The sequence below is a fragment of the Pelobates fuscus genome, chromosome 4 (assembly GCF_036172605.1).
Source record: "Pelobates fuscus isolate aPelFus1 chromosome 4, aPelFus1.pri, whole genome shotgun sequence".
In the NCBI taxonomy this organism is placed as follows: Eukaryota; Metazoa; Chordata; class Amphibia; order Anura; family Pelobatidae; genus Pelobates; species Pelobates fuscus.
This window is the reverse complement of record NC_086320.1, coordinates 228,401,676-228,428,389: the sequence shown is the minus strand read 5'-3', so window position 1 is coordinate 228,428,389 and position 26,714 is coordinate 228,401,676. Positions and strand designations below refer to the sequence as shown.

The 26,714-nt window shown below is 41.9% G+C and overlaps 1 protein-coding gene across 1 annotated transcript in view; it reads right to left on the bottom strand.

The window, feature by feature from the left end:
• ADCY2 (adenylate cyclase 2) overlaps positions 1 to 26,714 on the bottom strand; it is a 1,028,223-nt gene that overhangs the window by 13,615 nt on the left and 987,894 nt on the right. The window contains exons 23-24 of the mRNA XM_063451927.1: positions 24,377 to 24,491; positions 23,559 to 23,683 (exon numbers count right to left, since the gene is read on the bottom strand). Of these exons, the coding sequence (XP_063307997.1) occupies positions 23,559 to 23,683; positions 24,377 to 24,491 (240 nt within the window). The remainder of the gene's footprint in view (positions 1 to 23,558; positions 23,684 to 24,376; positions 24,492 to 26,714) is intronic.

The following is a 26,714-nucleotide window of genomic DNA, read 5'->3' as shown; positions in this document are numbered from 1 at the left end:
AGGTGTCAATCCATATCTGCCAAGTGACCCTATGTAGGGGGAACAGTCCCTAGTCTGCTCTGTGTCAGTGTGTATCAGGGTCTCTGAGGACAGGTGTCAATCCATATCTGCCAAGTGACCCTATGTAGGGAGAACAGTCCCTATTCTGCTCTGTGTCAGTGTGTATCAGGGATCATTAGGGTAGGTGTCAATCCATATCTGCCAAGTGACCCTATGTAGGGGGAATAGTCCCTATTCTGCTCTGTGTCAGTGTGTATCAGGGTCCCTGAGGACAGGTGTCAATCCATATCTGCCAAGTGACCCTATGTAGGAGGAACAGTCCCTATTCTGCTCTGTGTCAGTGTGTATCAGGGTCTCTGGGGAAGGGGTCAATCCATATGTCAAGGTGTCAATATGTCATATGTCAGGTGTCAATCCATACCCATTGTGATTTAGGAATGTTAGGTGATTTATGACCTTTATGGATTAAAACCAGACTCTGCATCAACTGTGTAATTTTCCATGGGAGTTTTGCCATGGATCCCCCTCCGGCATGCCACAGTCCAGGTGTTAGTCCCCTTGAAACAACTTTTCCATCACTATTGTGGCCAGAAACCCTGTGGGTTTTAAAATTCGCCTGCCCATTGAAGTTTATGGCGGTTCGCATGGTTCGCGAACGTTTGCGTTCGCGACATAACTAACGAGAAGATAAAAGATTTACAAAAATATGAGGGGTGTACTATTTGTTAAATATAAAACATATTTTGTATTACTATTTATTCTGTATAGCCTTTTAGTCAATATCTCAGTCAATACATGGTGGTTATATTGATTCATTTCCTATTCTATACAATGAGGAGGAATCTTTAAGGATTTGAGAAATGAATACATTTATTAGCTTCATGCATCATGCTCATCTAGGCAAAGCCAGGTATCAGACTGAACATGGGGCAATCTGTGTACCTGTATACTGGCCATTACAAGGAACTCACTATATTTTGCTTGGGGTTCTCCAGGCAAGAGAATCTGTCTCCTAGAAGTTGTAAAAGGGGACAGTGCTAGCAAACACTAGCAAGTAACTGTTACTATTATATATATATATATATATATATATATATATATATATATATATATATATATATTTATTTATGAGCCGTGAGATCATCACAAAAAGTGTAAGAATTATGCCTCATAAGAAAAGTTGCTGTAATACATTATACACCCTTTTATTAAAACAAAAGTCACTATTTCAGTAGTTACATTGGGAACATTGCCATCAATCATCTCAAATGCTAGAAAATGTAATAAGTATATGAAGTATGTCTAGATTAGAACTGACTGTAAGAGTTTTAATACTGTATTCACCTTGCACTGTTCAGTGTTGCCCTTTGTGGGAGTCACATTCTGTACTGAAAGCTGACTCTTGGAGTGCTTGCATATTTTATTGCTCTTGGAAATATCATGAAGATTTTTATTCTTAATGCATTAACAATGTATAGTATGTTTGAAATGTACATCACACATTTTCAGTTGAATATTTTAGTGAACTTTCGAAATAAGAAAGAATACTGATTATGAGCAGAGTACATACAACTGCTATCCATCCGTTCCCTCTCCTGTCCCTCACTGGCCATCTCCACATATAACACTACCCTCACATCTGCATTGAACGCTGCAGCCCCACTCCAAACATGCACCTCGAGGAGGACACGACCCCCATCTTGGCATACTAAATCAACACGCTATCTGCAGAGTTGCTCCCGTTGTGCTGAGCGCTCCTGGAGGAAGTCCCGCACCCAGGCAGACTTTCTCCATTATAGATTCATGTTGCTTTCGTACAGCGAAGCCCTTGCCCTCGCCAAACAGTCATACTTTTCCTCTCTCCCACAATCCCAGACATCTCTTTGACACCTTTAATTCCCTTCTCCGCCCTGCTGTGGCCACCCCCCAAACTAACCTTACAGCTGATAGCTTTGCATGCTACTTTACCGACAAGATTGAACAGCTAATAAAAACAATTCTCCTCTCCTTGCCGTTCTCTTTCTCAACCACATGTAAATCTTGACCCATCCTCCCCCTCTAACTATCGTCCCATATTCCTGCTCCCTTTCTCATCAAAGCTTTTGGAAAGATTTGTCTTTACCCGTGTGTCTCACTTCCTTAATTCCAACTCTCTCCTTGACCCTCTTCAGTCTGGCTTCTGCCCTCTCCACTCTACTGAGACTGCTCTTATAAAAGTTACTAATGACCTAATCTCCGCTAAATCCAAAGGTCACTACTCCATATTAATTCTCCTTGACCACTCTGCTGCCTTTGACACCGTTGATCATGCTCTTCTCCTTCAAACTCTTCAATCGCTCGGTCTCTGTGACTCTGTCTTCTCTTGGTTTTCCTCCTATCTCTCCCAACGCTCATTCAGTGTCTCCATTTCCAAGGATACCTCCTCCCCTCGTCCTGTCTCGGTTGGAGTTTTCCAAGGCTCTGTCCTTGGTCCCCTTCTATTTTCTCTTTATACTGCCTCTCTTGGTAAACTCATTGCCTCTTTTGGATTCCACTAGCACCTGTAAGCTGATGACACTCAGATATACCTCTCCTCCCCAGACCTCTCCCCTGCCGTCCTGCAACGTGTCACTGCTTGCCTTTCTTCCATCTCTGACTGGATGTCCTCCTGCTTTCTGAAACTCAATATCTCTAAAACTGAACTCCTTGTCTTTCCTCCTCCTAATACTGATCTTTCTCTCTCGCTCTCCCTTCAGTGATATCCACATAAGTCCATCCCTGCAAGCGCGCTGTCTTGGCATCATACTTGACTCTGGTCTCACCTTTGAGTCTCACATCCAGTTTGTTGTCAAATCCTGTAGGTTCCAACTCAAAAACATAGCCTGCATCCGCCCCTTTCTTACACAAGATGCTACCAAGGAGCTTGTCCATGCTCTAGTAATTTCCCGCATGGATTACTGTAATCCTCTCCTGATTGGTCTCCCCAAAAGCCGTATTGCCCCGCTACAGTCTGTAATGAATGCTGCAGCTAGACTGATTTTCCTCTCTAGTCGGTCCTCTCACACCTCACCCCTCTGTCAGTCCTTACATTGGCTCCCTATATCCTATAGGAGTCAATTCAAAGTGCTAACCCATACATTTAAAACACTGAACAATTCTAGCCCCTCTTGTATCTCTTCACTGATCCATAGGTATGCCCCTCCTCGTTGACTCCGCTCTGCCCGTGACCACCTCCTGACTGCTACTCGCACCCGTATAGCCAACTCGCGCTTGCAGGACTTCTCGCGGGCGGCTCCTTTCCTATGGAATAGACTGCCTACTGCCATCAGACTCTCCCCTAGTCTTCAATCATTTAAGAAGGGCCTTAAATCCCATCTCTTGGGTTATGGCCTCCCAGAGTAATCTCTACCTTACATACCTGTCTCTCTCCTATAGGACAGTGCTTTACTCTCTCCTCCAGCTCTGCTTCACTCCCATCCTATTTGTCCTAACGTTTCTAATACCCCACCTCCTACAGACTGTAAGCTCGTTTGAGCAGGGTCCTCTTTAACCTATTGTTCCTGTAAGTTTTCTTGTAATTATCCTATTTATAGTTACATCCCCCCTCTCATAATATTGTAAAGCGCTACGGAATCTGTTGGCGCTATATAAATGGCAATAATAATAATACTTCTGGATGAATAAGTAATTGATTTGCTACCGATTTTTTTCACAGCAATACTTATTAGAAGAACATAAACAATTGTATTGATTATTATTTTCTCAAAGGGAATTTTTCATTACACTAAAGAGGGTTACTTACTCAGTTGCAAATATTTTTCTCACATTACTGCTACTCTCTTGACCCATTTTTCTTCTTCCAACTATCGTCCCACATCCCTGCTCCTTTTTTCCTCAAAGCTTCTAGAAAGATTTATCTTTACTCATTTGGCTTGCTTTCTCAATTCCAACTCTCTCCACTTCTTCAATCTGGCTTCTGCCCCCTCCACTCTATTAAGACGGCTCTGATTAAAGTTACAAATGATCTCATAGCGGCTAAATCCAAAAGCCACTACTCTATACTAATTCTTTTTTACAATAGTTACCAAAACAGCGCGCTAAAATAATCTGCAAATATAAAATACAAATAATAGTGCAGACTGTCTGAATACACTCCTATATATTTAGAGAAATCTTAGGGAAAAAAACTCACATGTCCCAGAGCCCTATCACCCCTGGCTCTGGGTTTGTAAGGCTCTTTAGGAGAGGGGATATCCCCACACTGCTGAATCCTTCAAAGGATATGTTCACTGCCGATCCCTGCTGTGCTGTGTGTGAAAACAGAAGGGGAGGACCTCCAATTGAATAATATCTTAAGTAAGTTTATTACATAAAAAAATTAAAACCCTTACTTGGGATGTGGTGGGTATAGACTCGCAGAGTCACCCACATAAAAGCATGAACAAATATTGTAAAAACGCTTCCTGATTGCAGTCCGATCACGTGACCGTTTCCGGGTCCGCCCCTCCAGTGACGTTCGTGTGACGCGTTTCGCCCGCCTCCACAGGCTTCCTCCGACGACGTCAGAGAGTTCCAGACAGTCTTTTAAGTCCACAGAGCCTCCCCCTTCTCCTCCCATTGGCCAGGGGGCGTGAATTTTGGTCATGTTTACTGGGCAATCAATTCTGCATATGCGGACTTAAATTATTTAAATTATTTAAATTATTTAAATTATTCTAACTAGCTGAACTCCTTTTATCAACCAAAAAGGTGTTGATTCTATTTAAACACACAGTCAAAAAGCAACATCTGATCATTAGAATACAATACTATTATTCAGTATGTTCCTATACACAATGGGTGTCTTATAAGCTTAATCAGATTTAAATAGATATTTGCACAGGATCAATTGCTCTTGAGCATAAGTATACACATAAACATAAAACATAAACATAAAAACAATAGCATCCTCTTCATTTGTTATTACAATCGTATTTAAACCAACTGGTATAGATCTTTCAGTTCTTATTGAGAACACATCTATCTTTGAAACCTACTTCAGAACAGGAGAGAAATTGCAAAATAATTCAAAGTATAATTTAAAGGGAGAGATACAGAAATCATTTCATAAGGGATGGTTACCTCACAAGGGAAAGTGGACTATACATTCACATACCAAATGATTATCGTATAGGGTTAGATAAATTGAGTTGCTCCTAAATTTAAAGGGATAGCATTTACTTAATTCACTATTGTGATCAACCCAAAAAATAGACAATATAGATTTTCTGGTTCTCATTCAATATATATTCATCTGAGAAACCTACTCAAAAAGGAGAAAGATTGCAGAGAAGATTAAAAGGGGAGGGAGTACAAAAATCAAATTATAAAGGATAATTGCTTCATAAAAAATGACAAACTTCAAATTCCCCATTCATACCCCTAGGGAACAGCGATTTTAATTTGAACACCCACCTCATCTCTTGTTTTGCCAATTTATTATCCAGGTTTTCACCCCTCCAGTCTCTACTCACTCTTTCTATCCCGATGAATTTTAATTTAGTGACATCGCCCTGATGCTTCTGAATGAAATGGGAAGAGAGGGGATGTTCTTTAAAGCCTTTCTTTATATTACGTATATGCTCCTCAATGCGGATATGCACTTGTCTGGTGGTCTTTCCGACATAGTGCATATTGCATGGGCATGTAAGAACATATATACAATAGGTAGTGTGGCAAGTGATCAACTGTTTGACACAATATGCTTGTTCCGTATTCCCACCCATCAATTCCTTTTTCACACACTTCGGGGCTGCCGTGGTCCTGCAAGCCAAGCAGTATCCACACTGAAAAAAGCCCATATCCTGATTAAGGAAGTTCCTACTTGAGCTTTCCTGCTTCAGACTACTTTTTACCAGATGACTTTTAATGCTTGGTACCCCTCTGTAGCAGTGGCGGATCCAGGGGGGGGGCAACGGGGCAATTGCCCCCCCCCGAGAATACCGACGGTCTCCCTCTCCCTCCCCCTCCCCTGCCAGCCCTTAAATGTGCGTGCGGACCGGAGGGGAGATCACAGATCTCCCTCCCCGGTCCGCAGGCACTGTGCTGGCGGCCGGCGGGGGAGGGAGGGAGTTAGAGGGAGGACCCGGAGGTCAGGCTGCAGCTCCTCCGGGTCCTCCTCTCGCGAGATTTGGAGCGTTGCCGCGGTTACCACGGCAACGCTCCAAATCTCGCGAGAGTGAACTCTAGCCCGGGAGCGTGGGCTAGAGTTCACTCTCCCCACTGGGACCACCAATGAATCGCCCACCGGACCACCAGGGAAATGTCCCCCCTCCCCCAGTAAAGGTAAGAAGGGAGGGGGGACATAGAATATTTATTTAAATAAAAAATAAATATATATAAAAAAAAAAAGACCCCATACCCTTATATCACACACACTGCCCCCCATTACACACACACTGCCCCCCATTACACACATACTGCCCACCATACACCCACACTGCCCCCCATACACACACACTGCCCCCCATACACACACACTGCCCCCCATACACACACACTGACCCACATACACACACACTGACCCACATACACACACACTGACCCACATACACACACACTGACCCCCATACTGCCCCCATACACCCATACTGCCCCCCATACACCCATACTGCCCCCCATACACCCACACTGCCCCCATACACACACACTGCCCCCCATACACACACACTGCCCCCCATACTGACCCCCATACACACACACTGCCCCCCATACTGCCCCCATACACCCACACTGCCCCCATACACCCACACTGCCCCCCATACACCCACACTGCCCCCCATACACCCACACTGCCCCCATACACCCACACTGCCCCCATACACCCATACTGCCCCCCATACACCCACACACTGCCCCCCATACTGCCCCCATACACCCACACTGCCCCCATACACCCACACTGCCCCCCATACACCCACACTGCCCCCCATACACCCACACTGCCCCCATACACCCATACTGCCCCCCCCTACACCCATACTGCCCCCCATACACCCATACTCCCCCCATACACACACACTGCCCCCCATACTGCCCCCATACACACACACTGACCCCCATAGACCTGTACTGCCCCCATACTGCCCCCTCATACACACACACTGACCCCCATAGACCTGTACTGCCCCCCATACTGCCCCCTCATACACACACACTGCCGTCCCATATACACACATTGCCCACACTCACACATACACTGCAATACTCACACACACACACTGCAACTGTTACACACACATACTGTCCCACACATACACTGCATCCTTGACATACACTGCCGCTCTCACACACGCTCACACACTGTCCCCCTCACACACACACTGCACCCCTTACACATTGCACCACTCACACACACTACTGCTCCAATGCACTACTACAGCCCCATTTCCCAGCAGACTTCAGGTAAGTTGTCAAACTGTTCTTAAACGGTTTGACTACTTACTCTGGGAGGGGGTCCCGGCACTATAGACACCATAACCACTACACTGAGCTGTAGTGGTTATTGTGTCTGGATTATTTCTTTAAATAATCTACAAGTGCCCCTCCCGAGATCAGGCTCTGGATCCGCCACTGCTCTGTAGACAATCTTGGGGTTTTTTGAAACTATTTTTTCTAACAGGGGGTCTTCTTTTAAGATGAACCAATATTCATGGAAGTTCATGGAAGAATGGGATCGATATTTGAATGTGATATCCATAGGCCTCTTAAAAATTATAATTAAGAGACGACAGCTTAATCTTAGGGAATTAGATGTGAAGATAAAAGCTATTAAGGAATTTTTACAACCTTTTTTGGAATCTAGAGAAATGGAAAAATGTTCAGGAGAGATTATGGAGGATATGAATAAAACAGAAAGGGAAGTTATTCTCATCAAAAAGAAGAAATACCACCGAGATAAACAAGATTATAGGGAGAATAAAGTACATGCTTTCCATGGGGGGAATTTTGAAAATAGAAGGGGAAGGCTAGAATCCCAAAATCATGTTCCAAGGACAGAATACCCAGAGAGGAAATATGAGGGGTTCAGAAAGCAGTACCAACAGGGGCGTAGACAGTACAATGGAGATGGGTACCAGTATAGAAGAAGGAGGAGATCACTCAGTGGCAATAGACAAAATCGAAGGAAGTATAATCACAATCAACAATGGCGGACCAATTTTCAGGGTGGTGATACCCCAATTAAGGGATCTGAAAGACAGGTTGAGAATAGAGCCACTAAGGGTATAACCCAAAAAGAGGAGAATAAAATAGGAAAAGATCAAGAACCCAGGTTAGAATCCAATGTATGGAAACCGGTCTCCCCTGGAGCGAAACGTAAGCCAACAGACTCTATAGAGTCTAATGGACACGAGACTAGATACACAACCCAGAAACAAGGAGGGCACCCGAAAAAAGATTTTTTAGACTGGGAACACAAAAGAAGGGAAAGAATAAAATTAAACCTTCCAAGTTCCCCATTAAAAAGAAGAATGGAAAGAGAGGAACAAGAGGGGGAAATAAGATACAGAGAAGGAAAAAGGGGAAGGATATAGAGATAAAGGGAATATACAATCTTTCAAAGTTCGCATTGAATACTATGCAAAGTAGAGTACTAGCTAGGGGGATAAAATTCTGCCCAACAGCTAATGTGGATCATTTTTCTGTGTATATAGACCTTAAAAAATTTGTTAGGAAGTTATGCCTAAAACGTTTTTTTCTAGAGAAGGAAAATAATGTAGATGAACCGAGAGGAGATGAACAAAAGCATAATTTTACCTCACTTAAAAAGAAGTCTACCTTCTTTCCGAAAAACTGTAAGACAAAATCAATGGATGCCTTTGAGGAACTAGTGATGCGAGAGGTAGAACGAATCAAGAGGATAAATAGACATAAGATGAACTTAAATAAGGAAGAACAACAGGCCCTGGCTGAATTAAGAGAGAATACGGAGGTCATAATCAAACCAGCCGACAAGGGGGGGGGCATCGTCCTTATGGATAGGGAGTATTATGTAGAGGAGTCATTAAGACAGCTTAATGATGGGATCACATATAGAAAACTAAAAGGAGATCCTACTAAAGAGAAAAAAAGATATGTTTTTGGACTTTTTGAATAAAGGCCTACTAATGGAGGTTATCTCCAAAACAGAATATGACTATCTAGCTGTGATGCACCCAAGGATACCTGTATACTATTTTTTGCCAAAAATCCATAAGCATGAGACTAGGCCACCAGGGAGACCTATTATCTCCGGGATAGGCTCGGTGTCAGCCCCCTTGTCGGAATATATCGATCTGTGTTTACAGCCTTTGGTTAAGAAAACTAAGGCCTATTTGCGAGACACTAGTCAGATTCTGCAAATACTGGAGGGGGTTGAGTGGAAGGATGGGGACATCCTCGTAACTGCGGATGTGTCCTCACTTTACTCAATTATTCCACACGAAAAGGGTATAGAGGCCGTTGAATTTTTCTTGGCCTCATCCAACTTATCTCCGGACCACCAAGCTTTTATTTTGGAAGGTATCCACCTTATCCTGACTAACAATTATTTTCATTTTTTGGATTCATTTTATCTACAGATCCTCGGGATGGCGATGGGGACTAGGTTCGCACCCAGCTATGCGAACCTATTTATGTCCTATTGGGAGGAATCCTTTATATATGGGAACCATGGCTGGGTGCAGAGCCTGGTCACCTATCGCCGTTACATTGACGATCTGTTTTGGATCTGGAGAGGCACTACGGAAGATCTGATTACTTTTTTGGCCTACCTTAATTCGAACTCCTGGGGAATCCAGCTCACCATGGACCATAGTGATAGCCAGGTGAATTTTTTGGACTTACATATTTTTATTTCTCAACATCAAATACACACAGAGACCTTCTTCAAGAAGGTAGACGTTAATAGTTTTATTTTTTACGACAGCTGTCACTATGGCCCCTGGTTGAATAATATTCCCAAGGGGCAGATGCTAAGACTCAAGAGGAACTGCACGAGGGAGGAAACATGTGAGGTCCAGATTAATCAACTAATGGACCAACTTACAGCTAAACATTATCCTAAGACCCTACTAGACAAGGCCCATAAAGAAATAGGAAAGATTAATAGGAAGGAGCTACTTGATAAAAATAATAAAAAGACAAGGAACAAAGGGGAGAATAAAAATAATGAAGTTTCTCTGATTTTCAACTACTCAGGGAAAAACAGGGAAATAAAAAGTATAATCAATAAATATTGGTTCATCTTAAAAGAAGACCCCCTGTTAGAAAAAATAGTTTCAAAAAACCCCAAGATTGTCTACAGAGGGGTACCAAGCATTAAAAGTCATCTGGTAAAAAGTAGTCTGAAGCAGGAAAGCTCAAGTAGGAACTTCCTTAATCAGGATATGGGCTTTTTTCAGTGTGGATACTGCTTGGCTTGCAGGACCACGGCAGCCCCGAAGTGTGTGAAAAAGGAATTGATGGGTGGGAATACGGAACAAGCATATTGTGTCAAACAGTTGATCACTTGCCACACTACCTATTGTATATATGTTCTTACATGCCCATGCAATATGCACTATGTCGGAAAGACCACCAGACAAGTGCATATCCGCATTGAGGAGCATATACGTAATATAAAGAAAGGCTTTAAAGAACATCCCCTCTCTTCCCATTTCATTCAGAAGCATCAGGGCGATGTCACTAAATTAAAATTCATCGGGATAGAAAGAGTGAGTAGAGACTGGAGGGGTGAAAACCTGGATAATAAATTGGCAAAACAAGAGATGAGGTGGGTGTTCAAATTAAAATCGCTGTTCCCTAGGGGTATGAATGGGGAATTTGAAGTTTGTCATTTTTTATGAAGCAATTATCCTTTATAATTTGATTTTTGTACTCCCTCCCCTTTTAATCTTCTCTGCAATCTTTCTCCTTTTTGAGTAGGTTTCTCAGATGAATATATATTGAATGAGAACCAGAAAATCTATATTGTCTATTTTTTGGGTTGATCACAATAGTGAATTAAGTAAATGCTATCCCTTTAAATTTAGGAGCAACTCAATTTATCTAACCCTATACGATAATCATTTGGTATGTGAATGTATAGTCCACTTTCCCTTGTGAGGTAACCATCCCTTATGAAATGATTTCTGTATCTCTCCCTTTAAATTATACTTTGAATTATTTTGCAATTTCTCTCCTGTTCTGAAGTAGGTTTCAAAGATAGATGTGTTCTCAATAAGAACTGAAAGATCTATACCAGTTGGTTTAAATACGATTGTAATAACAAATGAAGAGGATGCTATTGTTTTTATGTTTATGTTTTATGTTTATGTGTATACTTATGCTCAAGAGCAATTGATCCTGTGCAAATATCTATTTAAATCTGATTAAGCTTATAAGACACCCATTGTGTATAGGAACATACTGAATAATAGTATTGTATTCTAATGATCAGATGTTGCTTTTTGACTGTGTGTTTAAATAGAATCAACACCTTTTTGGTTGATAAAAGGAGTTCAGCTAGTTAGAATAATTTAAATAATTTAAATAATTTAAGTCCGCATATGCAGAATTGATTGCCCAGTAAACATGACCAAAATTCACGCCCCCTGGCCAATGGGTGGAGAAGGGGGAGGCTCTGTGGACTTAAAAGACTGTCTGGAACTCTCTGACGTCGTCGGAGGAAGCCTGTGGAGGCGGGCGAAACGCGTCACACGAACGTCACTGGAGGGGCGGACCCGGAAACGGTCACGTGATCGGACTGCAATCAGGAAGCGTTTTTACAATATTTGTTCATGCTTTTATGTGGGTGACTCTGCGAGTCTATACCCACCACATCCCAAGTAAGGGTTTTAATTTTTTTATGTAATAAACTTACTTAAGATATTATTCAATTGGAGGTCCTCCCCTTCTGTTTTCACACACAGCACAGCAGGGATCGGCAGTGAACATATCCTTTGAAGGATTCAGCAGTGTGGGGATATCCCCTCTCCTAAAGAGCCTTACAAACCCAGAGCCAGGGGTGATAGGGCTCTGGGACATGTGAGTTTTTTTCCCTAAGATTTCTCTAAATATATAGGAGTGTATTCAGACAGTCTGCACTATTATTTGTATTTTATATTTGCAGATTATTTTAGCGCGCTGTTTTGGTAACTATTGTCTATTTTTTGCACATTTTTTGTGTATTGTATTTTAAGTGCTGCCATAATATCTGTACGGTGTTTCTATAGCGCTCACATATTGGTTTGATTTTGTAATTCTTTTTTTACCTCTATGCTTACTTTGACACTGTTGATCATGTCCTCTTTCTCCAGACTCTTCAATCACTTCAATAAGGCTGATCCTCCTCTTTCTTTCTCCCTGCAAGTTGATGGTACCTGCATCAGCCTGTCCTTGCAAGCTCGCTGTCTTGGTATTTTCTTTGATTCTGGCCTAATCTTTGTGCCTCATGTTCAGTCTGTAGCTAAAACCTGTTGATTGCACCTTAAAAACATTGCCCACATTTGCCCCTTTCTTAAATAAGATGCTGTCAAGGAGCTTGTTCATGATCTAGTACGTTTTTGTAATGATTACTGTAATTCTCTCCTAATTGGACGCCCCAGAAGCTGTACTGCCTCACTCCAGTTTGTATTGAATGCTGCCGCGAGGCTGATCTTTCTCTCCTGTTGCTCCTCACACACCTCACACCTCTGTTGATCCTTAGATTGGATTCCTGTATCCTATAGGTGTCAATTCAAAATACTAGCCATTACCAATAAAGTTCTAAACAACTCTAGCCTATGTTATATTTCTTCACTGATTTGTAGGTATGCTCCTACTCAGTCTCTCAGCTCTGCTGGTGATTTTCTCCTGTCCGCTGCTCGAACCCTTACTGCTAATTCGCAATTGCAGGACATCTCATGGGTGGTTCCTTTCCTTTGGACCAGCTAACCTATCCCCATCAGACTAGGCTTCTATCATTTAAGAAGTACCTCAAAAAACATCTTTTCAGAAACGCTTATGGCATCCCAGAGTAACTTCTATTTTGCAAACCTGTCTCTTGCTCACTCCTAAAAGGCCACACTCCACTTTCACCTCCAGTTCTGCTACTTTCCCACCTTGTTTGTTTGCTATTCCCCCTTAAAGTCCATCCTATTGTGTTATTGTTCCCAACCTCCTCTAGACTGTAAACTCGTTTGAGCAGGGTCCTCATTAACCTATTGTTCCTGTAACATTTTGTAATTGTTTAATTCATTGTTATATTTCCGACCTTTGTATTTGTCAAATTAAAAAAGAGGGCACACTCTTCACACATAAATCACATCCGCAAACTTAAGTGCATTATTTGTGTTTTGAATGTTCCTATACTTGTTACTGGGTAAACTATCTTCACATGACACATTCTGCATCAGATTGCATCAGATTAGGTCTGTTCTCTCCTTAGAATCCATTGCCTTAATATTCAACTAAAACCATACTGTGAGCTAGTATGACAATACAGATATACATTCATACCTCTATTTACTGGTACATGGGAACAAAATTAAAATTTTATAACATGACAAGAGGCTTTGTATTTGCTTAAGTTTCTCTTTACTAGAACTCCACAGCAGAAAAAAAACACAGAGAGTAAACAACGAATCAGAAAACAGTAATGAGACCACATAACTCCCGTCTCAACATTCCATTTCCTCTTTCTTTGCTGCTCCGCATCAGTACAGGTCAGAGTATCACTGCCTCCTGCTATTATTAGTTGGGGGCTTTGGGATTTTAATATTTCTCTTTATAATTGTTTATATTATTATATTTTCTCTTATTATTTATTTGGGGACAGTTTTGTCTTATTTTTATAGTGTGGGCTATCTGCCTTTTTCTTTCCCTCTGGGATAGTGGGAAGTTTTCTTCCCTTTACTATTTCCACTTCTGGCGCTCTTCCCCTTGAACTGTCCCCTCTCGTTTTTGACCCGGTTTTCTTTGCTCTCGGGTATTGTACTGCTCGGGGGTTTCTGAAGGCCGGCCTGTTGCTGCCTCCTCCGATCCCCCCGAGCCCTCGGGACCGCGGAGTACGTCCCCAGCGGTCCCATGTGTGGTTCTCGTCCACCGGTCACGGGGGGCTCGTGATACGAGCTCTCTACCCGCTTACCAGAGCTTTTCCACGTGGCCGCCGGTCACGGCCAGATTGATCCGCGGACCGCGTGTGTCCACCGGTTGGAGGAGGGAGTGCTACACACGCGCCCCCTTCCCCCGCCTGTTGGGCTCCTCGATTGATGCATTCATGATCCCTGGGGTTCCCTGTCCTAATAGAGACTGCGGCCTGAGGCAGGAAAGCTCAAGTAGGAACTTCCTTAATCAGGATATGGGCTTTTTTCAGTGTGGATACTGCTTGGCTTGCAGGACCACGGCAGCCCTGAAGTGTGTGAAAAAGGAATTGATGGGTGGGAATACGGAACAAGCATATTGTGTCAAACAGTTGATCACTTGCCACACTACCTATTGTATATATGTTCTTACATGCCCATGCAATATGCACTATGTCGGAAAGACCACCAGACAAGTGCATATCCGCATTGAGGAGCATATACGTAATATAAAGAAAGGCTTTAAAGAACATCCCCTCTCTTCCCATTTCATTCAGAAGCATCAGGGCGATGTCACTAAATTAAAATTCATCGGGATAGAAAGAGTGAGTAGAGACTGGAGGGGTGAAAACCTGGATAATAAATTGGCAAAACAAGAGATGAGGTGGGTGTTCAAATTAAAATCGCTGTTCCCTAGGGGTATGAATGGGGAATTTGAAGTTTGTCATTTTTTATGAAGCAATTATCCTTTATAATTTGATTTTTGTACTCCCTCCCCTTTTAATCTTCTCTGCAATCTTTCTCCTTTTTGAGTAGGTTTCTCAGATGAATATATATTGAATGAGAACCAGAAAATCTATATTGTCTATTTTTTGGGTTGATCACAATAGTGAATTAAGTAAATGCTATCCCTTTAAATTTAGGAGCAACTCAATTTATCTAACCCTATACGATAATCATTTGGTATGTGAATGTATAGTCCACTTTCCCTTGTGAGGTAACCATCCCTTATGAAATGATTTCTGTATCTCTCCCTTTAAATTATACTTTGAATTATTTTGCAATTTCTCTCCTGTTCTGAAGTAGGTTTCAAAGATAGATGTGTTCTCAATAAGAACTGAAAGATCTATACCAGTTGGTTTAAATACGATTGTAATAACAAATGAAGAGGATGCTATTGTTTTTATGTTTATGTTTTATGTTTATGTGTATACTTATGCTCAAGAGCAATTGATCCTGTGCAAATATCTATTTAAATCTGATTAAGCTTATAAGACACCCATTGTGTATAGGAACATACTGAATAATAGTATTGTATTCTAATGATCAGATGTTGCTTTTTGACTGTGTGTTTAAATAGAATCAACACCTTTTTGGTTGATAAAAGGAGTTCAGCTAGTTAGAATAATTTAAATAATTTAAATAATTTAAATAATTTAAGTCCGCATATGCAGAATTGATTGCCCAGTAAACATGACCAAAATTCACGCCCCCTGGCCAATGGGTGGAGAAGGGGGAGGCTCTGTGGACTTAAAAGACTGTCTGGAACTCTCTGACGTCGTCGGAGGAAGCCTGTGGAGGCGGGCGAAACGCGTCACACGAACGTCACTGGAGGGGCGGACCCGGAAACGGTCACGTGATCGGACTGCAATCAGGAAGCGTTTTTACAATATTTGTTCATGCTTTTATGTGGGTGACTCTGCGAGTCTATACCCACCACATCCCAAGTAAGGGTTTTAATTTTTTTATGTAATAAACTTACTTAAGATATTATTCAATTGGAGGTCCTCCCCTTCTGTTTTCACACACAGCACAGCAGGGATCGGCAGTGAACATATCCTTTGAAGGATTCAGCAGTGTGGGGATATCCCCTCTCCTAAAGAGCCTTACAAACCCAGAGCCAGGGGTGATAGGGCTCTGGGACATGTGAGTTTTTTTCCCTAAGATTTCTCTAAATATATAGGAGTGTATTCAGACAGTCTGCACTATTATTTGTATTTTATATTTGCAGATTATTTTAGCGCGCTGTTTTGGTAACTATTGTCTATTTTTTGCACATTTTTTGTGTATTGTATTTTAAGTGCTGCCATAATATCTGTACGGTGTTTCTATAGCGCTCACATATTGGTTTGATTTTGTAATTCTTTTTTTACCTCTATGCTTACTTTGACACTGTTGATCATGTCCTCTTTCTCCAGACTCTTCAATCACTTCAATAAGGCTGATCCTCCTCTTTCTTTCTCCCTGCAAGTTGATGGTACCTGCATCAGCCTGTCCTTGCAAGCTCGCTGTCTTGGTATTTTCTTTGATTCTGGCCTAATCTTTGTGCCTCATGTTCAGTCTGTAGCTAAAACCTGTTGATTGCACCTTAAAAACATTGCCCACATTTGCCCCTTTCTTAAATAAGATGCTGTCAAGGAGCTTGTTCATGATCTAGTACGTTTTTGTAATGATTACTGTAATTCTCTCCTAATTGGACGCCCCAGAAGCTGTACTGCCTCACTCCAGTTTGTATTGAATGCTGCCGCGAGGCTGATCTTTCTCTCCTGTTGCTCCTCACACACCTCACACCTCTGTTGATCCTTAGATTGGATTCCTGTATCCTATAGGTGTCAATTCAAAATACTAGCCATTACCAATAAAGTTCTAAACAACTCTAGCCTATGTTATATTTCTTCACTGATTTGTAGGTATGCTCCTACTCAGTCTCTCAGCTCTGCTGGTGATTTTCTCCTGTCCGCTGCTCGAACCCTTACTGCTAATTCGCAATTGCAGGACATCTCATGGGTGGTTCCTTTCCTTTGGACCAGCTAACCTATCCCCATCAGACTAGGCTTCTATCATTTAAGAAGTACCTCAAAAAACATCTTTTCAGAAACGCTTATGGCATCCCAGAGTAACTTCTATTTTGCAAACCTGTCTCTTGCTCACTCCTAAAAGGCCACACTCCACTTTCACCTCCAGTTCTGCTACTTTCCCACCTTGTTTGTTTGCTATTCCCCCTTAAAGTCCATCCTATTGTGTTATTGTTCCCAACCTCCTCTAGACTGTAAACTCGTTTGAGCAGGGTCCTCATTAACCTATTGTTCCTGTAACATTTTGTAATTGTTTAATTCATTGTTATATTTCCGACCTTTGTATTTGTCAAATTAAAAAAGAGGGCACACTCTTCACACATAAATCACATCCGCAAACTTAAGTGCATTATTTGTGTTTTGAATGTTCCTATACTTGTTACTGGGTAAACTATCTTCACATGACACATTCTGCATCAGATTGCATCAGATTAGGTCTGTTCTCTCCTTAGAATCCATTGCCTTAATATTCAACTAAAACCATACTGTGAGCTAGTATGACAATACAGATATACATTCATACCTCTATTTACTGGTACATGGGAACAAAATTAAAATTTTATAACATGACAAGAGGCTTTGTATTTGCTTAAGTTTCTCTTTACTAGAACTCCACAGCAGAAAAAAAACACAGAGAGTAAACAACGAATCAGAAAACAGTAATGAGACCACATAACTCCCGTCTCAACATTCCATTTCCTCTTTCTTTGCTGCTCCGCATCAGTACAGGTCAGAGTATCACTGCCTCCTGCTATTATTAGTTGGGGGCTTTGGGATTTTAATATTTCTCTTTATAATTGTTTATATTATTATATTTTCTCTTATTATTTATTTGGGGACAGTTTTGTCTTATTTTTATAGTGTGGGCTATCTGCCTTTTTCTTTCCCTCTGGGATAGTGGGAAGTTTTCTTCCCTTTACTATTTCCACTTCTGGCGCTCTTCCCCTTGAACTGTCCCCTCTCGTTTTTGACCCGGTTTTCTTTGCTCTCGGGTATTGTACTGCTCGGGGGTTTCTGAAGGCCGGCCTGTTGCTGCCTCCTCCGATCCCCCCGAGCCCTCGGGACCGCGGAGTACGTCCCCAGCGGTCCCATGTGTGGTTCTCGTCCACCGGTCACGGGGGGCTCGTGATACGAGCTCTCTACCCGCTTACCAGAGCTTTTCCACGTGGCCGCCGGTCACGGCCAGATTGATCCGCGGACCGCGTGTGTCCACCGGTTGGAGGAGGGAGTGCTACACACGCGCCCCCTTCCCCCGCCTGTTGGGCTCCTCGATTGATGCATTCATGATCCCTGGGGTTCCCTGTCCTAATAGAGACTGCGGCCTGAGGCCTATCTAGGTCCTGGCGGTCTGGGAACTCCCCTTACTCCCCTGCACCAATTTCAAAGAGCTCCAGAGGCACGTCAACCTCTATGCCACTCTGAATAAGGCCCAACGTTATAGACTTCCATTCGCCACCAGTCCAGGAGGTACCCCCTGGCTCCGGTGTCATCAAGAGCGCTTCAAGTCCTGGTGGACGCCGAAATACAGGCCCTCTTTGACAAAGGGGCAGTTCAGTGGGCGCCGGACGATGGAGTTTTCTTCAGCTCGATTTTCCTAGTTAGGAAGAAGACAGGAGATTTCCGCCCGGTTATAAATCTGAGAAACCTTAACTCCTTCATTTCCTATCAACACTTCAAGATGGAGGATATCCATCTTCTAAGAGACTTACTGCGCCCAGGGGATTGGGTCACTCATCTAGACCTGAAGGACGCATATCTATCCATACCGGTGGAATCCGGATGCCGCCGATTCCTACGTTTTGTTTGGAAAGGGAGGCCATGCCAATTCACCTGCCTACCCTTCGGCCTCAGCTCAGCACCTTGGTGTTTCACCAAATTGTTGAAACCAATAACAGCATGCCTGCGCTCCAGGAGCATTCGGTGCCTGATATATCTGGACGATTTGCTTCTCTTCTGCGAGGACGCCTCCAGGCTGAAATTTCAGACGCTCTACACGGTCTCCTTGTTCGAATCCCTGGGGTTTGTAGTCAACTGAGAGAAGTCGGCCCTCACACCGACACAGATAGTTCAATTTTTGGGGTTCGGAATAGATGTGACTCAGTGCATCCTACGCCTCCTTCAGGCCAAGATCACGGCCATTCAAAAAGAGATCCGACGGATCCTGCGTCACGAGATGATCCCACTCAGGGTCCTGGCACGAGTGGTAGGCCTCTTGTCCGCATCGATCCAAACCATCTACCCAGGTCCCCTTCACTACAGGGCCATGCAACGCCTGAAGGCACGCTTCCTACGCAAGAAGCCCTCATACGACCAGCTGATTCCCATCACGCAAGAAGTCAAGACCGAACTTCGTTGGTGGCTGCTACACATGTCAGCCTGGAACGGCAAGGCGATTTTCGGACCGACCCCGGATTTTGTCCTGGAATCGGATGCGAGCCTATGGGGCTGGGGAGTGACCTGCGCGACCACCTCCATGGGAGGCCTCTGGTCGGGCACGGAAAGAGGGTATCACATCAACTGCCTAGAAATGATTGCGGGCTCATTCGCTATACGGAGCCTTGCGGGTCATCTGTCGGATTGCTGCATCCTGCTGAGAATGGACAACGTCTCAGTGGTGCAGTATATCAACCGCCTGGGGGGAGTGTGCTCACGGGCGCTGACGGAGGTGACGAAGGAGATATACAACTTCTGCCTTCAGCGCAATATCACTCTCCAGGCAGAATATCTTCCAGGTGTGTCGAACCTGACGGCAGACTGGTTCTCCAGACACTGGAGGGATGCCAGCGATTGGCGTCTACATCTACCGTTCTTCCTCGAAGTGGCACGACTGAGGGGCCCATTCACGGTGGATCTGTTCGCTTCCAGGACGAACTTCCAGATCCAACTTACTTCAGCTGGCTCCCGGATCCGATGTGTGCAGCAGTGGATGCTTTCCTTCAGGACTGGCCGGCGCAGGGAGTTTATGCATTTCCACCATTCACTATGATCAGGGTCCTTATCCAAGTACGGCGTCAACAGATATCGTTGGTATTACTGATGCCTCTTTGGCAAGGCCAGGCTTGGTTCCCAGAATTGCTAGAGCTGTCATATCAGGAGCCGCATCTGCTCCTGTCAGATTCTCAAGGCAACCATCACCCCCTCGTGCTGGAAGGCCATCTCCGCTTGGTGGCTTGGACTCTTTCCGGGGTACCTGGAATGTCGATGAGCTATGGGGATCAGCTAAAAGCCTCCTCTGGGACTCATGGGCCCCAGGAACGAGGAGATGTTATCTGTCCGCCTGGAATATATGGTGTCGTTGATGCATGGAACGGAGTATCGATCCCTTTACAGCACCTATATCCAGCGTACTGAATTTCCTTTCTCACCTCTTCGACCAAGGGAGGTCATATCGCTCTTTTAACGTTGCCAGATCGGCCATTTCAGCGGCTCATGTTCCCCTTCAGGGGACACCCATTGAACAAGATCCATTAGTTTGTAGACTATTGAGAGGAATCAGATTGTCACGTCCACCGGCTCCTAAGTATACTTCACTCTGGGATGTACACCTGGTTTTGGATTTCATTCAGGCGTGGCCGGAGAATCAAGACCTTTCTCTATGACAGTTATCGGCCAAGTTTACACTTCTCTTATGCCTGGTATCGTTTCATCGGGTCTCTGACGTCCGGGTTTTTGATATTAACGCATTCACTTTTTTCCCAGATGGGGTGAATTTTTTGGTGTCGAGATGTACCAAGTCCGACTCCACTACCATTTTCTATCCTTTTTTTCGAGAAGCTCCTAAGCTCTGTGTAGTTTCTGCTCTGTCTCGCTATGTGGCAGTTATTACACCGCTTCGAAGTTCACAATCGGGACAGCTGTTGATATCTTATGTACGTCCGCATAAACCGGTTTCTACCATTACTTTGGCTTGTTGGGTCAGATGGCTTTTGTCATTTACTGCTCATTCGGTAAGGGGCGCGGCGGCATCAGGAGCCTGGTTTGCAGGTGCTTCCCTGTCTGATATTCTACGTTCAGCAGACTCGTCTCGAGAAGACACTTTTCGACAGTTTTATTTCAGACCGACGGAACATGCAGCTTTTGCCTTACTGACTTATATTATAAAATTGTAGATTATGCTAGCTTTAGTGTACCTTTTATCTTAATTTTATTAATGACAGGAGGCGAATATTTCCCACCCTTTGGTTCCCAACCCTTGTTTGTATTTATTATGTGATAGGTTGAATATTAAAGGACCACTATAGTGCCAGGAAAACATACTCGTTTTCCTGGCACTATAGTGCCCTGAGGGTGCCCCCACCCTCAGGGACCCCCTCCCGCCCAGCTCTGGAAAGGGGAAAATGGGTAAAACTTACCTTTTTCCAGCGCTGGGCGGGGAGCTCTCCTCCTCCTCTCCGCCTCCTCTCCGCCCCGTCGGCTGAATGCGCACGCGCGGCAAGAGCTGCGCGCGCATTCAGCCGGTCGCATAGGAACGCATTTACAATGCTTTCCTATGGACGCTTGCGTGCTCTCACTGTGATTTTCACAGTGAGAATCACGCAAGCGCCTCTAGCGGCTGTCAATGAGACAGCCACTAGAGGATTAGGGGGAAGGCTTAACCAATTTATAAACATAGCAGTTTCTCTGAAACTGCTATGTTTATAAAAAAATGGGTTAACCCTAGCTGGACCTGGCACCCAGACCATTTCATTAAGCTGAAGTGGTCTGGGTGCCTAGAGTGGTCCTTTAATAAAGAGATATGTCTCTGGTCAGTGTTCGTGTGGTTATTTCCTACAATATGTTTTATATTTCTGCCTGGGCCGGGATCTGTAATCTTGGTAGTGTTAACTATGAATTTGCACTGGGTGGCTGCATGCTTTTATACGTACCTTTCATTGGCTAATCACAATTTTCGATTCTGTTTCTCGTTTCAGTGTAAAATTCCCAGGATGAGATCACGTCCAAGTTTTCGATTCGGTTGAAGATTCCTATGAGAGTCGTTGTTTCTGTCAGAGATGGACTGTTATTGTTATGTTATGTTTTTCTACTGTGTTTTGTTATCGCAGCTTGAAAGATGAAATGGAATGTTGAGAAGGGAGTTATATGGTCTCCTTACTGTTTTCTGATTGGTTGTTTACTCTGTGTTTTTTGCTGATGTGGAGTTCTAGTAAAGAGAGACTTAAGCAAATATTCGCCTCCTGTCATTAATACAATTAAGATTATAGGTACACTAAAGCTAGCATAATCTACAATTGTCAGTATAAATGTTGTATCAGCGCTCTCTTTCCTCAAGTGTCCAGAAAAAAGTCTTCAACCTACTGTTGAGGTGGTTTTGATCCTCCCTCTTGTATAAATAAATACCATCCATTTAGGACTCTACCCACTAGTCACTGACATATAATAGGCCCTTTCTGGAAATACCTTCATAACATTATCACTAAAATGCTATTATAGGAATTTTGCACTCTGGCATACACCTCTGATATAACATTCAGCTCCTATTTTGGTTGACCACTTCTTGCATGACCATAAAGTCCCCAATCTGAGGTACAAAAAATCTCTGGCAGTACATACTGAAAAGCCACTTATTACTCTAAACTTGTATGATTCATGCCTTTTTTTTTTTTTTTATAAATTAGTTCTTGGCAGTTGAACACAAAAACCCATTAAGCAGTTACTTCTATCTTACACCGAAACCAACAAGGAATATTTTGCTATTTGCTCCCCAGCACATGTGTCCCTTAGCAGAGGCATTTTCACTAGATAGCAATCCATAAGCCTATTTTTCACATCTTATGCATTACTTAATAGCCTTTGGTCTTTTGGTTTTATTGCTACTTTAATCACATTTCTTATAACCCTAAACTTTATGCTCAGCTTGACATCTGTGCTTTTGCAATAATGAAGACTTTGGTTATAGGTTGGACATTATCTTGTGCCATGATTGGGAACATATATCTTTTTTTGCACAATAAATAAACAAACAAATAAATAAATAAATAAATACATAAATAAAATAAAAAACAATTATGTTTGTTTTATCCTTGTACTCTTTTGGCATTTTGTTTAATCTATTCTGTAATGCTTTTGCTGTTAGTACAGATGAATTGGCTAAAAGTCAGTTAAACCCTTGAGATCTCTTTTTCTAAACTTGATGACTTAATTTGAATATTTAAAGTCGGCTTGGTCAACATTTTGCAATTAGGTTTTTAAGTAATCACAACTAGCTTTAGTTTAAATATATAGATCACTTTAAATTTCACTGTGTTATTTGTAATCTAAATATTTACAGCTTAAACTGGGGCAGACAGCATGATACAGTCCCTTTCATGTACTTTTGGGAATATTGTATACCTGTGTTTAGTGAGAAATTGGGTTGCATAACAGAAAGGCATCTTAATCAGCACAAAAACATAAAAAATAGAGAAATACATTTTATTTTGCATGCATAACGTTTGTTGGAACACTGAGCCAATGATGTTTACATGTTTTGTTCTTTAACAGCACTTCATTAAAGACAACTGACCCACTGCATTACAGTTGCACTGCATAGAAATCCACATGCTGGGATGAATTTAACAAATGAATAACCTGCTTACTTTAAGACTCTGCTAGCTAGCTAATGTTAAAGCTATTATTTACTTTTAGTATATTTAATTGATTGATTTAAATACTAATAACACCATACCTGTATTTTTCCCAAGACACCCGTGCTGTCCATTCTACTGGCAACATTTACGGTATTACCCCAGATGTCATACTGTGGCTTTTGAGCACCAATAACTCCAGCTATAACTGGGCCATGGTTGATACCTGAAATCCAATAAAAACATAAAATAATGTAATTTTATATTTCTGAGTTATAGAGTATGTATCTCTATGTATTTCTGTGTGTAGTATTATCCATAGAGGTTGCAACCAATGCAATTCTAACTGAGCCCTAAAGCTCAATGGAGCCTGGAGCCTCACAACTCATTTTCTTTCAGTTGTGTATTCCATTCTAGACACACAGGTAAAACCCCCCCACCGAAAAAAAAAACTAGTCATAAATCACAGCCTACAAACATTCAATTCTGTTTTTTGTAAATGTCTCTAAAAGGACAGTTCCCTTTAGTGTTCATAATCAACCACATGCATCTAATGTACTCAATATCCTCATTATCTTGAATCTACTCAGTTTATATATATGATATATACACACACACATATATATATTAGTCAGTTTAACACTATACATATATACACACGCACACACACACACACACGTGTATCAATATATATATATATATATATATATATGTGTATATATATACATAGACATCACAGAAAACAGCTTTGTAATATGTTTTTTAATGTAAATAAAACCCAAACGTATCAGAAAGAATGTGATAGTAAAACTATTTTCTAACATGTATTCATTCCACATCAGTTGTAGCGTGTGTTCATGAAAATGCCAGTAGTCTGATGATAATAACAACAACACATACATTTAAACAGCATACATACCCACTCGAAGCATGAAGTCATTGAATGAATGTTTGTTTATGGCATCAAGTTTAGCCACAAGTGCAAATGCAAACTCTACCATAGTTCCTATGTGCATGTACTGTCTGTCTGTTTCCTGAAAGGTAAAAATAAATCAATACCAATAAACAAAGAAGTACATAAATACAGAAATGCAAACAATATCAAATAAAAATGTTCAATTAGATTTTAAATCTAGAATGGATTTTGTCTACATAGTGTTATGCAAATACAGGCAAACAAATGTTGAAGTCTGTTCAGTCTGCCTTGAAGTTTCATTATTTTTGCGGTGATAGATGCACTTCTGGACACTTACAGGGTTATTTACTAAACTGATAATTCAAGGTGAATACAAAGTGAATTTCAGATTTAAGCCCAGAGTAGCTGAATGGAAAGCATAGCTGACTTTGAGATTTTCAGTTTGGTACTTTGAAGTGAACTTTGAATTCACCTTGAATTCTCACTGTAGTGAATAACCCAGTAAAAAAAAAAAAACAACTGTCAATGCCAGAGAAGTGGTGAATCCTTCTTCCTTCCGTCACTCCAGTAAACACATTTGCTGTGTACAAGTGGCTGAATAATGCAGAGATCAGTAAAAACCATACTTAGTTTAGCTCAACCTCCATGTTGCAGTGACGTAGGCATCTGTTGATACATTAGGCACATGCTTGTATTCTTAGCCATCTTACTGAAAAATGCTGTTATCATTCATGTTCTCAAGCAAAGCTGTACGTGCACATGTGCCGGGTGTATGACACTGAAAGAGAGTCAACTAATTTACAAACCTTGCTTGGTGTTTCCCAGGAAAGCTTGTAAATTAAAGTGAAAGAAAATATAAAGAATTAAATAGGCATTCAGCACAACCAAATAATGAACTTTTAATGAGCTAATACATTGTGCTAAAATCAGGGAAGTGACAATTCATCTTTAAATACAGATGCCATCCACAGATTAATCTATTTTGATGATTACTGCTACTGGTTATATACAGTGTGGATAAATACAGACAAAAAGTAAAATAGCCCTAGAACAAGTCAGCATAAGTACAAGTGTAGTCTGCATATGGAGCACAATCAGAGAAAAATAGTATTTGGAGTTGGGACATAATCTAATTTAACCTGAAGAATCATGTTGAAGTACTCTGAGTTAGTAAACTGTTATTGACAACAAGAAAGTGTTAAGTTACGGAAATCCTGTGATTGTTACATAAACCGTAAAGCTATATAGAAAAAGTGCACCCACAAGACGTATATGGTGCTCTTTTGTAAGATTTATATTGCTGAACATACTGTGCATTTAACTAGGAGGATCTGGGGATGACATAGGCCTAACGTTAATAGTAAATATTACTTAAGAAATCCTCTGCTTGACAGTTTGAGTTACAGGCATATGTCAATAGAATGAACGACTCAAAGATACCACAAAGAGTATAAGTGAAAGCCCAAAGTGTTAAGGAAACAGACAGGTAGAACTAACCAAAACTATTGACATACGGTATACCTTAAAAACATTAAGTGGCATTACAAACTAAGATTATGGATAGATGTTTATTCACAGTTTTATAAACAATGTTATACTTGAATTACCTTTTTTTTCCCCAAAAAACTCTTTGATGAGAATGTTTTCTTTATTAATGTATTAGTCATTATATATATTTTGCAGTATTCTACTATGGCTTTGTTCCAAAAATACTAACTTGTGTCAGTGTTTTTACTGGCATTTGTGTACACTTTATTTTACATCCATCTGAAGTATCTTCTAATGCAGGGGTCAGCAATCTATGCTACGTGTGACACTTGAGGTGTCAAGCCTGCCAGAGACCAACAGGCTCTGGCCTCTCAGGAGTCCCAGTGGGACTTTAGATATCTGCTACTGCTAACAAAGCCTTGATTGCAGGTGGTGAGAGACAATCCTAAATTGACACATTGCAGCACTTCGAGAAAGTGATAACAGGAATCTGCACTTGAGGAGAGAAGCCCTCAGCAGCTATAGCAGCTCTTACGCTTGACTTGTAACTAGCTGTCCCCACTGGACCCCAGACAAACCATTTACACTGCTAGATTACACAGGGCTTCAGAATAAGCCTCTGCTTATTCTGAAGCTCTGTGTAATCAAATAATACAAACATCCCACACAAACTCTACACCACTGACAATCCACATACATGCACACAACCCAACAAGCAGCACACGCCACCAAACACACAATGCGACATATCATCCACACACACATACACACTTCCACAAGCAGCCCCCATACACAGCCCCCATTTATGAGTATCATACACAATATCAAAAACTACAAATTAACATATACAATA